This window comes from Panthera leo, chromosome A2 (genome assembly GCF_018350215.1).
Source record: "Panthera leo isolate Ple1 chromosome A2, P.leo_Ple1_pat1.1, whole genome shotgun sequence".
Taxonomy (NCBI): Eukaryota; Metazoa; Chordata; class Mammalia; order Carnivora; family Felidae; genus Panthera; species Panthera leo.
Window position 1 is genome coordinate 24,617,328 of NC_056680.1, and position 12,362 is coordinate 24,629,689.

A 12,362-nucleotide genomic window follows, 5' to 3' on the forward strand; every position below is an offset into this window, starting at 1 on the left:
AATTCATCTTCTAAGTCTACAGAATAAATATTACATGTGATAGTTAATTTTGTGTGTCAACATGACTGGGCCACAGGGTGTCCAGATATTTGGTCAAACTCTATTCTGGCTGTTTCTGAGAATATTTTTGGATGACTTTAACACATAAGCTTTCCTGATTCTCCAGCTTGGTGACTGCAAATTTTGGAATTTTATGGGCTCCATAACTGTGTGAGCCAATTCTTTATAATAAATCTCTTTCTATATATGTACATCCTATTAGTTCTGTTCCTCTGGAGAACCCTAATACACCTTGTTATCAACTTGATAAAAGCCAAAAACAAAAACAACAACAAAAAATGAAAAAAGCATTAAAAAAAATTCAAAACCCATAGTGGTTAAAATAATGAAGGAAATTTTTAAACTGATAAAGGTATCTATGAAAAATCTACTACAAACTTCCTACCTAATGGTTCATGTTAGACATGTTCTTTTTAAAATCAAAGACCAGAGAATGCCTCCAACTACCACTTTTATTCAACATTGTACTGGAGATCCTAGATTACACAGTAATACTAATACAAGAAAGAGAAATACAAAGCTTGAAGACTAGAAAGGAAAAAAAACTAATGTTGCTTCCAGATAATAAAATCTATATAGCAATCTCAAACAATGTACAAAAAATAAATTATTCAAATTTCATACTCTGATCTAACATATAATTAATACATAAATATCAATTACATTTTTATATACACAACAAACAGAAAATGTACTGAAATGGAAAATACTGTTTACAATCACACCAAAAACAATTAAATGGCTGGGGATAAACCAAACAAAAAATAAGCAAGACATGTACCCAGAAAATTATAAAGCTCTACTAAAAGAATACCCTAAAAGAGTAAAGAGATAATCCTGTTCATGGATAAGACAGTAACATAAAACACATCAATTCTCTCAAATTTCATCTATAGATTAAAAAAATCTCAATAGGGCTTTTTTTTGGGGGGGGGGGGGAGGCACCTTAAAAGCTGATTCTAACATTTTTTGCATAAAGCAAAGCTGAGGGGAGCCTAAGTAGCTCACTCAGTTGAGCAACAGACTCCTGATTTCAGCTCATGTCATGATCCCAGAGTCATGGGATCCCACATCAGCCCAGAGCCTGCTTAGGATTCTCTCTAAAATGAAAAAAAAAAAATTAAAGAAAGAAAAAAGCAAAGCTGATATTTAAATATTTGAAAAAAAGTTCCATCTCAAATAGCAAAACAGTTCCCAAAAGAGGCAGTTGACTCTACCTCATATCAAGGCTTCTCGGTGGAGAAATGTTTCAGGAACAATTTGGTATTCATATTGGGGAAAAAAAATGAATACTGGATTCCTATATTATATCACACAAAAACAAAACAAGCAAAAACCTATTTATTTATTTAAAGACCTAGGTGCCAAAGGCAAAATCATAACATATTCAGAAGAAAACACAGGGGCAATACCTGTAAGATCTAGGGGGTAAGGAAAGATTTCTTAAAGTCACAAACAGTGCTTAACATTCAGGCAGATAAATTTAAACACACTGAAGTTAGGAACATCTGTTCTTCAAAAAACACCAGGAATAAAGTGAAAAGGCAAGCATAGATTATGAAAAAAAAAATTCTAGCACACATAGCTCAGTATTAGGACCCAAAAATGTATTAAAAATTCCTCTAATAAGTAAGAAAACACAAGGCAGGGGCACCTGGGTGGCTCAGTCAGTTAAGCATCTGACTTTGGCTCAGGTCATGATCTCAAGGGTTGTGGGTTGGAGCCCCACATCAGGTTCTGTGCTGACAGCTCAGAGCCTGGAGCCAGCTTTGGATTCTGTGTCTCCCTCTCTCTCTGCCCCTCCCCTGCTTGCTCTCTCTCTCTCTCTCTCTCAAAAATAAACATTTAAAAAATTTTAAGAAATAAAATAGTAAAAAAAAAATAATAAAATAAAAACACAAAGCAAACAATAGGCAACTGAATATGGAAAGAAATACATTCATAAATGAATGATCAACTCATCATATTTCAGGAAAATACAGGCTAAAATCACAGTACAATATATTTTATACCAACCATACTGGCAAGATTATGCCACAGTCTGACTATACTAATAACCGTGAATTTACAAGAACTTGCTGGTAGTAAGGGATATAAATTGGTACAAATAATTTTTTTAATTGGTACAGATATTTAAAACAATATGACATTATCTTGTAAAGCTAGTCATGTAGAATTACGATTCAATGATTCTACTTATCGATAATAAATCTAATATACTAGATATATACCCAAGAGAAAAAATTTTTGTACATGTCACACTGGGAGATATACAGAAGAGTGTTCACATCAGAAATAACGTTCAAATTTAGTGACATATATCATTTTCCTTTATATTAAGTTAGTTTTAAGAATTACTAACTTATCACCAACCAAAAGAAAGCTCAATATAATTTTACTTATATTACAAATCTCCTTGTGAGGAAATAAAATTTCCCTAATTTCTCTGTGGTCCTCCAAAACTAGCCTTCTGATACACAAAAAAGTAAATATACAGATAGGGAAATGTTTGCATTCACTTCCCCCAGAAATATTTTACTCCTCACATACTTTAGAGCCAATTATCTAAGTAACTGCTCTGATCCAAAAAGATAATTAAATTTCTTATCTCCCTGAGAGTGCCACGTGGGTACACAAGAGGAACAAGAGGTTACAGCACAGATTAGTTCCTATGTTTTAAGTTCCAGAGGGCTGAATGTATCCTGAAGAGATTTTATTCATTTACCACAGTATTGGAGTTAATATTCATCACATTTTCAAGGAGAACTTCCCAGAAGGGGAGGGAGACAGTGGCCTTCTTCCCTTATAAGCAAAGAAAAGTAATTTTTCCTCATCCCTTGCCTGTGGAATATCCAGCCACCTGCACAGGATTAACAGACCTGTCTTTCCTTGGGATGCCCTAAGGCTAAGGACTAGGGGGCAAAGGAAGGCCAATATATTTACTACTGTGAGGTATTCACTAAATCTATCTCTGATTCAGAACATTTAGTGTGCATATTCAAGATAAAACTATTGAGAACTCAACAGTCCCCAATGCATCTCCCATCTTCATTAGAACTATGAAGAAAGTAGCCATAGTTAGAATAATTCCCAATGAGCTTGCAGGAAAAGGGATAGCTATACAAAAATATCTCAACTCCATTAGACTCAAGTAGTATACCCCTGCAGAATGCTCATGCCCTCTAAGACATAGGATCTTACTCTATTTCTTAACCCTGAGAAAACCCAGTCCTCTAAGAATCTAATATAGTACTTGCTCAGGTGAAGAATAAGATACCAGTATCTTCCTATCCCGAGTCTCACTATTAGAATGGAAGATACTGTAATTTTCTGATAAACTCCTCATTGTCAAGATTCTCAATACTCATTCTCTGAAATGGAAGAACTGAACAGATTTGGATAACCCAGTATCTCACCATACCCAAACCTACAATCTGAACTTTCACTTTCTGAACTCAGGAATTAAACAGATTTTGATGTGAGGAATAGTTGTATTAGGCAAGCTTTCAGAAGAAAACAAGAAATGTAAATATAAGAGTATATTCATATGTGGCGAATGTGCATCTGTCCATATGTATGTGTTATAAGATGCCCAGTCCAAAGATTTCCAGCTGGTTAGTCAAAAAATTATTGTTAGATGTCCACCAATTCATAAGTATATAAACTCTGCCTATAAATTTTGTACACAATTTGACTCTGCCACTCTAAACAATGGATGGGTTAAGAAAATAAATATGCATACAACAAAATTCTACATAACCATTAAAAATGCAGTTGCCAGTTCTGAAAATCATTGATGGTAACCTCCATTTGACTACCTGGAAATTGAGGCTCAATAAAATGAGTAAAAAGAAGTTAACTGCTGAAAAGCTTTTATCACATGGCATACCTGTGCAAATTCTTCCCCTACTGAAATGTCTCATCAACATTTAAAAGTGAACTCATCTATCTCAGGTTAACTGAAACCTTGGAATAACCCCTCTCTGTAACCAACTCCTCTCCTTCAGCAGAACTACACATAATAGCATGTATTCATCTTGTTCTTTCCTAACCCCATCACAACTAATGCCTGACCTAACCCCTCAATCTAAACTCAATAAAATCAGTATCTATTATTGGATACTACCTAGTAAACAGCTCTTAAATCAGTCTCTTCTTATATCATTGTTCTTACCTCTCTCCTCTAACCCACTACCACCCTCTAATGTAATGCTACTTTCCTGCCCATCTCGCCTCTTTATTCTCTACAGAGTAACCAAATAAATTTCCCAAACACAGATCTGATCATGTTGTATACACAATCAAAAACACATCCTGCGCTCCCTTTAAAACCAACTGCTCTTAGGATGACACCCAAAATTCCAAACATTTGAACACTGCCTACACAACACTGCAGGACACAGGCCCCACCCCCACAACTTTTCTAGTCTCAAGTCCTACCACTTTCCCCCAACTACTCTAGTGTTCCTTTCTCTTTCAACCTCACCAAGCAATTGTTCTGATGATTCTTCAAATATGGCACAGTCCTACTGGAACAAACCATATCTACATGAGTAACTCCATTTATCACTCTGTATATGATCCAGAAAAGTCCTTATCTCATTCTTTTTGGAATTATACACCCTGCATAAGAAAATATTCAATAAATATTTGTTGTCACAATCACAAAATACAATAAAGATACTTCATGGAGAAGACTTGCAGAAGGTCTAGTGTCATGGCTTTAAAAAAAAACAAAAACAACAATGACGACTACTAAAGGCCATAGTAAAATGGTTCACTAAATAATATCAACAAAGACAGAGACCCTATGGTACTCTGAGGCAAAAATGAAATAAATTGAAATATTAATATGATCACTTATTCAAACACTTATTTCTAAGGGAGAATGAGGAACATTTTAAAACCTTTCACTCACAAGTTTTTCTTTCTCTAGTTTTTGTAGTAAACTCTCCATGTTACTTCCAATTCTTGTCTTTTCTACAACTTCATAAAGGCTGCAATACATTCCATTCTTCAAAACTGACATAAGAAAAAATACAAGGTAAATATTCAAATCAAATCTGCTTCTTATATATTTTAATAAAATTAAATTACTTACCTTCACTTGGACCTAAGTATGTTTCCTTATAAAACAGCGCCGGAGGGATTTTCTGTTTCAGATGATCAATACTCATAACTGTTTCAACATCTAACTTTTCGGGACTGAAAGAAAATTGAAAAAGTATGTTTGCCTCACCTGTATTTTTAACTCTAGCAATGTTATCTCCTTTCCACCCACAACATACTATTAATATTAGACTTGATTCTAAAGAGGATTGGAAATGGGAAGCCCAGATATATAGAGAAGTAGATAGGAAGACTGGTAATATCACCAACCTTCCATTTTTAAGCCAGAAGCTAATCTTATACACCAATTTTCCTAACCACAAAGGATTAAAGGCTGTCCTTTTATTAAGACAATTTGAGTATGAATCCTGAAAGTAATCATCAAACATTTAATGAAGGCCCATAATGTTTGGGTGGTAGCAAAAGATCATTTTAGACCATTCTATTCTAATATATGCTGCACAGGACTGAAAACAGTCTATAAATTTTAACTTACCTCACCACATCAAAGAGGTTTCCAACAAAGAACTGATAACTTTTAAGTCTACCATGTTCAAATTGCTAAATGACAAATATATCTAATTAGAATAAAACTTTGAAAAATTACTTTTAAAATTTAAAATCATTCAGAAACTTTTATGCTATAAATGTATATGACTACTTAGCCCATTCTCAAACCAAGATAGAAAAGCAGAGGGCCCATTTTGCCAACTGTGTTTCCCAAGTTATCAATCTTTTAAAACAAATCGACATTTACATTGAAGTTCTTGTGGACCAAAGCAAAATTTAAATATAAGAATAAAAAGCAAAAGAAGAAACTATATTGAGCAACCGCTAATTGCTATTTTCTTATAATATACTTACAGCTTGATAGGCAAAAAAGCACGAGTGGTTGACCTCAGAGAAATATAACACAAAAGCTTTCCTTTATTTAAAAGCTGTCCTTTCCACAAGGTGTAGTTAAATTTGTCTAAATAAAAAGAATGATATAGTTCAGCCTCTAGCAGCCCAGAAGCAAATACATGTTTACTACAAATAAGGGAAAAACATCTATGACAACAAGAAATAAAAATCACACAAAAAACACCCATGGCATTGCTATTTAGGAGAGAGTTCAAATAGGATTTTTGTTTCAGGGATCTTTTCCCCTACAGGATTATTCCAGCTGCAAAAAATTAACAAATTTGTCTAAATGTCCTCATATCAGACAGTTGAAGAGCAAAGACCAAGCATTTACTGCCTTCTTATTTCACCCAAAGGAGACTATCTTACTATATTAAATCCAGTTAACTACACAAATCACAAATCCCCACAGCATCTCCTACCCTCTCTACTCACTTTCTTTTCATTGTGGAGAAACTTGATGACAGAAAATGTCAGTTTTGCTTTTAATCTTTTCTGTGTCTTCTAAATCCTAAACTTCTGATAAATGTATTTTAATTATCTAAGTTGTAAAGCTTGTTTGTTTACTTTTATCAAAGTGCTAAAATCCTTTGGTTTACTCATAGTTTCAGCAGCTTCTAAAGAAGACCTTATGCTTGGACAACCAAATGTTGATGCTATATCATAACATGGCCTCACCCCTTTTATCATACTTTGCAGATTTTTGTCCATTATAAAAATAAAGTAAAACACTAATTTTTTTATTTTATGTACTTATTCTTCCAATTTATAAAACTAAAGGAGAATAATAAAAGAATCTTACCAGTGTTTCTATCTGCATTGAAACTGTTAGATCTACAAGTTTTAAAAAGAAAAGAAAACATTACTGATTGGTAACAAGAAAGTTAACATTCAGGATCTTGACATAAGCACTATTTCTAATGGCATAAGGTACAAGAAAAATTAAATCCTTTTTATCCAAGTGGGAAATACATATGAACTACTTATTACAACACTTAATACATCCAAGTCTATATGAAGAAAACAATTACTTACTTGGCTCAAATTATCATATCTGTCCAAATTTATGGGAGCTATTTTCCCCAAAAATAGTCATCAGAAGAAAACAGAGTCCATTAAAGTCTCTGTGAATTACTTTATTTTGGTGATGAGATTTGAAAAAATAGCCTCAAAATACACTTAAATGTATTTATTCATCATTCAATAAATATTTACCAAGTTCCTATTATTTACCTGGCACAGTTCTAGATAACAGGATTACCAGGATGAACAAAGCCCCTGCCTTCATAGAGTTTACAACCTCATGAAGATTCCAGGCAACAACCAAAAGTAGTATATAGTTTACCAGATGATGGTTTTAAGTGAAACCAGAAAAAGAGAAAGCAATAAGGTTATGGGGTTAAAAACAAAAATCATGAAAGGCCTCACTGATAAAGTCACCTTTAAGGAGAGATCTGATAAGGGTTTTTAGTGTAAACAATGTAGCTAATTGGGAAAAGAGAACAGTAAATGCAGAGGCCCTGAGGCAGAATGATTCATAGCAGCATTTGAGGTATAGCAAAGGTGTTCAAACAATGCTCATTTTTAAATGATATGGAGACCAAAAGATAGAATCAAAGAAGAGGCAAAAAAAAAAAAAAAAAAAAAAAAAAATTAACACAGTTACAATTCCTGGAGGTATGACCTCATAATTACTAAGTGGTGGATGTCTTTTAAAGATTACTATCGAAAGGCCCTATTGTAAATTTATCATGGAAATCATAAATACAGAGCCACAAGAAAAATGAAAATCACAAGTGTCTGGATAACATATGAACTGCTACTTATGGCTATGGATGGATGGTTACCAGGGCTATTTGGTGACATGAAATAAGTGTGCTGGATCTCAAACAACTTAAAGAAAGACAAGATGATTTGATCTGGAAAACCAACGAAAAGGTTGCCCTCAAAAATGTGTTTCATGATATGTGGCTTTTTAAAAACAGTATTTCTAAATTAATAAGGCTCATACATAACTTTAAACAGACATTTGACCATTTCACCTACATCCCTATACATTTACTTATTCAATTTTACCAACATTTTTTCTGGAATCACCACATGGGCGAAACAATAAGGGAGACTACTTTGCATTTGGTCACTTTGTATTAAAGCTTATAAGAAATCATCAGTGGTACTCAACTCACTGAAAATCAGAATCACCTGGAAGCTTTTAAAATTACCAATGCCTAGGGAGGGCTAAGTTCGTTGATTTCGGCTTATGTCATGATCTCACAGTTTGTGAGATTGAGCCCCACATTGAGCTCTGCACTGACAGCACAGCCTGCGTGGGATTCTCTCTCTGCTCCTCCTGTCTCTCAAAATAAACAAACATTGAAAAAAAATTACCAATGCCTAGGCTCCTTAATACACATTTGATTTAATTTGTTTGAGGTAGGATCGGGGATCTTTTGTAGAAGCTCCTCATTTGTAGGAGAGCTAACACACAAAATTTCACTTTTTTTTAAAAGCTGCATTTTAGGGGCACCTGGGTGGCTCAGTTGGTTAAGTGTCTGACTTCAGCTCAGTTATGATCTCACGGCTCCTGGGTTTAAGCCCTGCATAGGGCTCTGGGCGGATAGCTCAGAGCCTGGAGCCGTTTCGGATTCTGTGTCTCCGTCTCTCTCTCAAAAATGAATAAACATCAAAAAAAAAATTTTTTTTTAAATAAATAAATAAAAGCTGCATTTTACTCAACTATGCAAACCTTCAATATCAAGAAAAAAAGGGTTAACTGGTGAGGTTTAAGTAAATTTTAGTTGCATATAAAGTACATTTTTCACACTCTACTTTCACAAGTCATCATAAACACTGTGCATCTAATTAGTTGCAAGACAAGAAAAAAAATGGGAAGAAAACAGTGTTCTAGGCCATGCAGGATATGTAAATTAGTATTCTGAATGATGTCTAAAACTCACGAGTCTTACCTTGATGAAGGTACAAACTTCGGAGTTTGTATATCATCTTTGTAAGTAAAAGATACAACGGCATATGGACACACATGTCTTGGTCTTCGCCTGAGTTCATCAAAGATATACTCATAAAAATAATACTAAAAATAAGAAAATGAAAAATTAACTTCTATAAAAAGACAAAAAGGTACAGAGTAGAATCTTTAGTTGCCTGACTTTAGAGAAACATAACACCATTTAAATGTCTCTAACAGGAAGTATCTTTAAGCACTGCTTGTTAATTTATTTAAAATAATTTGCACTTTATATTCATTTTATGGTATAAAATATTCTGCTTCTATCTATCTACCTACCTACCTATCAATCAATCAATCAATCAATCATGCCAGATCAATCAATCATGCCAGAGCACTAATAGGTACTTGAAAAAGTTATTACTAAAGAGCTGAGGGCTCGGTATGTGCAACAAATTTCCTCATAAAAATGTTACAAATGGACATTTATAAGCTCCAAGTCAGCCCAGAAAAGTCAATTCAATCCAAAAAGTAAAATGCTAAGGACACAATCTCAACCAAATCTAGTATTCTGTTCATTATTTCAAAAGAAAAATATATTCTTGGCTCTAACCACAGACTCAGCAGAAAAAAGGAGTTAGAAGAGATTATGAACACAGGTGACAAACGTAGCTAATTGTCTTATTACCCATCTGCTTCTCCCCTTCACCTATTCACAACATTCATTAGGGTTTTGTGACTCACAGACTAGTGATTTTTTTTCTTTCTCTTTTTTTTTTTTTTTTGAGAGAGAGAGAGAGTGAGCAGGGGAGGGTCAGAGAGAGAGAGGGAGACACTGAATCCGAAGCAGGCTCCAGGTTCTGAGCTGTCAGCACAGAGCCTGACATGGGGCTCAAACCCACAAACTGGAAGATCACGACCCAAGCCGAAGTGGGACACCTAACCAACTGAGCCACCCAGGCACCAACCCAGACTAGTGATTTTCATTAAAAAGAATGCCCTGGTTTATAAACAAAGCACTGTCCTTCAAAGTTTATTCCCTTGGGAAACTACTGATTTTCAATATTGTTGCTGCTCTAAAAATGCCTGGAAATTTTTTGGAAACATCAAGCCAGTTTACAAGTTCTGCTAGAAAAACCTACTGCTTTAAAAAAAGGGTGGGGGGGGGGGGCACTGGGTGGCTCAGTGGTTAAGCATCTCTTGACTTCAGCTTACAAGGTTCCTGAGTTTGAGCCCCACATCCAGTTCTGCACTAATGGCACAGAGCCTGCTTAGAATTCTCTCTCCTTCTCTTTGTCCCTCCCCCACATTTGCTCATGTGCACGCTCTCTCTCTCAAAAACAACTATACAAAAAAAAGAAAGAAAAAGAAAAGCCTATTGCTACCTTCTCCAACTACTGTTCAGAAGGCAAACAAACAAGTCAGCCCAGACATCTTTGGTGAATATAATTTTTGCTGAAAGCCCCCAACAATATGTCTTGCCCATTCAGAGTCTTCAAAAAGTCAACTATACACTTCAATTAAAAAAAAGTTTCAAGGATATGGTTGGCTCAGTCAGTACACTGTGTAACTCTAGATCTGGGGTTTATGAGTTCAAGCCCCACGTTGGGTGTAGAGATTAAGATTAGTTAAAAAAACAACAACAACAACAAACCACAAAAAAAAAACCACAAAAGCTTCACTCACACTCACAATTTTTTTTTTTTTTTTTTTAAGGAGCTGGGTGTGAAGCCTGCTTGAGATTCTCTCTCTGGAGAATCCTGAGCCTCAGAGAATATGGCAGCAATGGCCAACACCATGATTCACCTGGTGAAACATGAGGAAAGGACCTTGCTAACTTGTCCCCAGACTCCTGACCCATCAAAACTGTACAATAAGAAATTTGTGTTGTTTTAAGCCACTAAATTTGTAGTAATTTGTTATGCAGCAATAAAAAACTAGTACAATGAAACAAACAAAAAAAGGTTCTCTCCCTTGACCCTGCCTGCGCGTGTGTACTTCCAAAAAAAAATGACTAAAATTTGGTAAATATTATACTTTTAAGTACCTGTAGTTTACTGTATTATCAATTATATCTGAATAAAACTTGCACCTTAGAAAACTCTAAGTTTGTAGTCTTAGAAAAATGTTAAAATAAAAAATATCAAATCAACAGTGCAAAATTACATCAATTAAGGTAATTCAAGGGGCTTCAACTTTACCTTGAAGAATGAGTAGTATTTTATTAGACAGGATATCTTTCTAGGCCAGGATCTAGGCCAAGAGAAGCCTAGGCTTCAAATAAAATGAGGTTTACTGAGGGCAGCAATCATACAAAACATCAGCTTGGAAGGAAGAACTAGACTAAGGAATGTATTACTTTGTTAAGTCTGGGGAGCCACAAGACTTAGGTTTCTGAATGGTCTTGAAAACACTGAACAAACAGTAGTGAGAAACACTGGAGTCTGGTAGTGTTATATGGATACCAGAGGTTAGACTGGTGTGGTGGCAGAAGGTACAGAAAAGGAGACATTTTAAAGGATTTGATGACAAAACAGATATGAAGTCATTAACACTGAAATGAATCCAGGCACTTACCTGGGTAAGCTCATAGGCTCTGTAAGCCAAAAGTGATGTAACTCTATTGGCATTCTTTGACACGTGACATTCATGTTTCGGCGTTGGGTCCAAAGCACTTTTATTTAATATAGATTCCAAACTTTTTATTTTACCCTAAAATAAAGAAAACCTTTTAAGTCCACCTAACCTAATTTATACCTCTCTGAATACAGATCACCTATGACAACAGTTCTTTCCTTTAATACCTGGTAACACTCAACACTTTTTACCAATATTGAAGCAGTAAAAAGGAGTTAACCATGAAAAAAAAGTGCTGTTTGAATTTAATAACAAGGAAATAGAAAAAATTTTTTTTAAATGTTTATTTTTGAGAGAGAGAGAGAGAGAGAGACAGACAGACAGACAGACCACGAGCAGGGAAGGGGCAGAGAGAGAGGGAGACACAGAATCCGAAGCAGGCTCCAGGCTCTGAGCTGTCAGCACAGAGCCTGATGCGGGGCTCGAAACCACAAACCGTGGATCATGACCTGAAGTCGGACGCTCAACCAACTGAACCACCCAGGCGCCCCAAGGAAATAAAAATTTTATTCACAACACTGTTCATTAGCCTAAATGACATTACCAGTTGTATTACCCTCTTCATTCTTCTCTTTGGAAAGGAAGTCAAATAGATTAAAGATGGCAAACCACTCTTCAAAGTATGTTTATCTACTAAATAAAGCAAGCATCAATTTTAATTTAATCAAACTCCTAAAGACAGAGCCAA

General features: G+C 35.0%; 1 protein-coding gene across 8 annotated transcripts in view; it reads right to left on the reverse strand.

Annotated features, from left to right (window-relative positions):
- TASOR (transcription activation suppressor) overlaps positions 1-12,362 on the reverse strand; it is a 49,535-nt gene that overhangs the window by 25,895 nt on the left and 11,278 nt on the right. For all 8 annotated transcript variants that reach the window (XM_042929697.1, XM_042929695.1, XM_042929696.1 and 5 more), the window contains exons 6-11: positions 11,615-11,749; positions 9,039-9,163; positions 6,875-6,906; positions 6,034-6,139; positions 5,162-5,265; positions 4,979-5,082 (exon numbers count right to left, since the gene is read on the reverse strand). In XM_042929697.1, the coding sequence (XP_042785631.1) occupies positions 4,979-5,082; positions 5,162-5,265; positions 6,034-6,139; positions 6,875-6,906; positions 9,039-9,163; positions 11,615-11,749 (606 nt within the window). The remainder of the gene's footprint in view (positions 1-4,978; positions 5,083-5,161; positions 5,266-6,033; positions 6,140-6,874; positions 6,907-9,038; positions 9,164-11,614; positions 11,750-12,362) is intronic.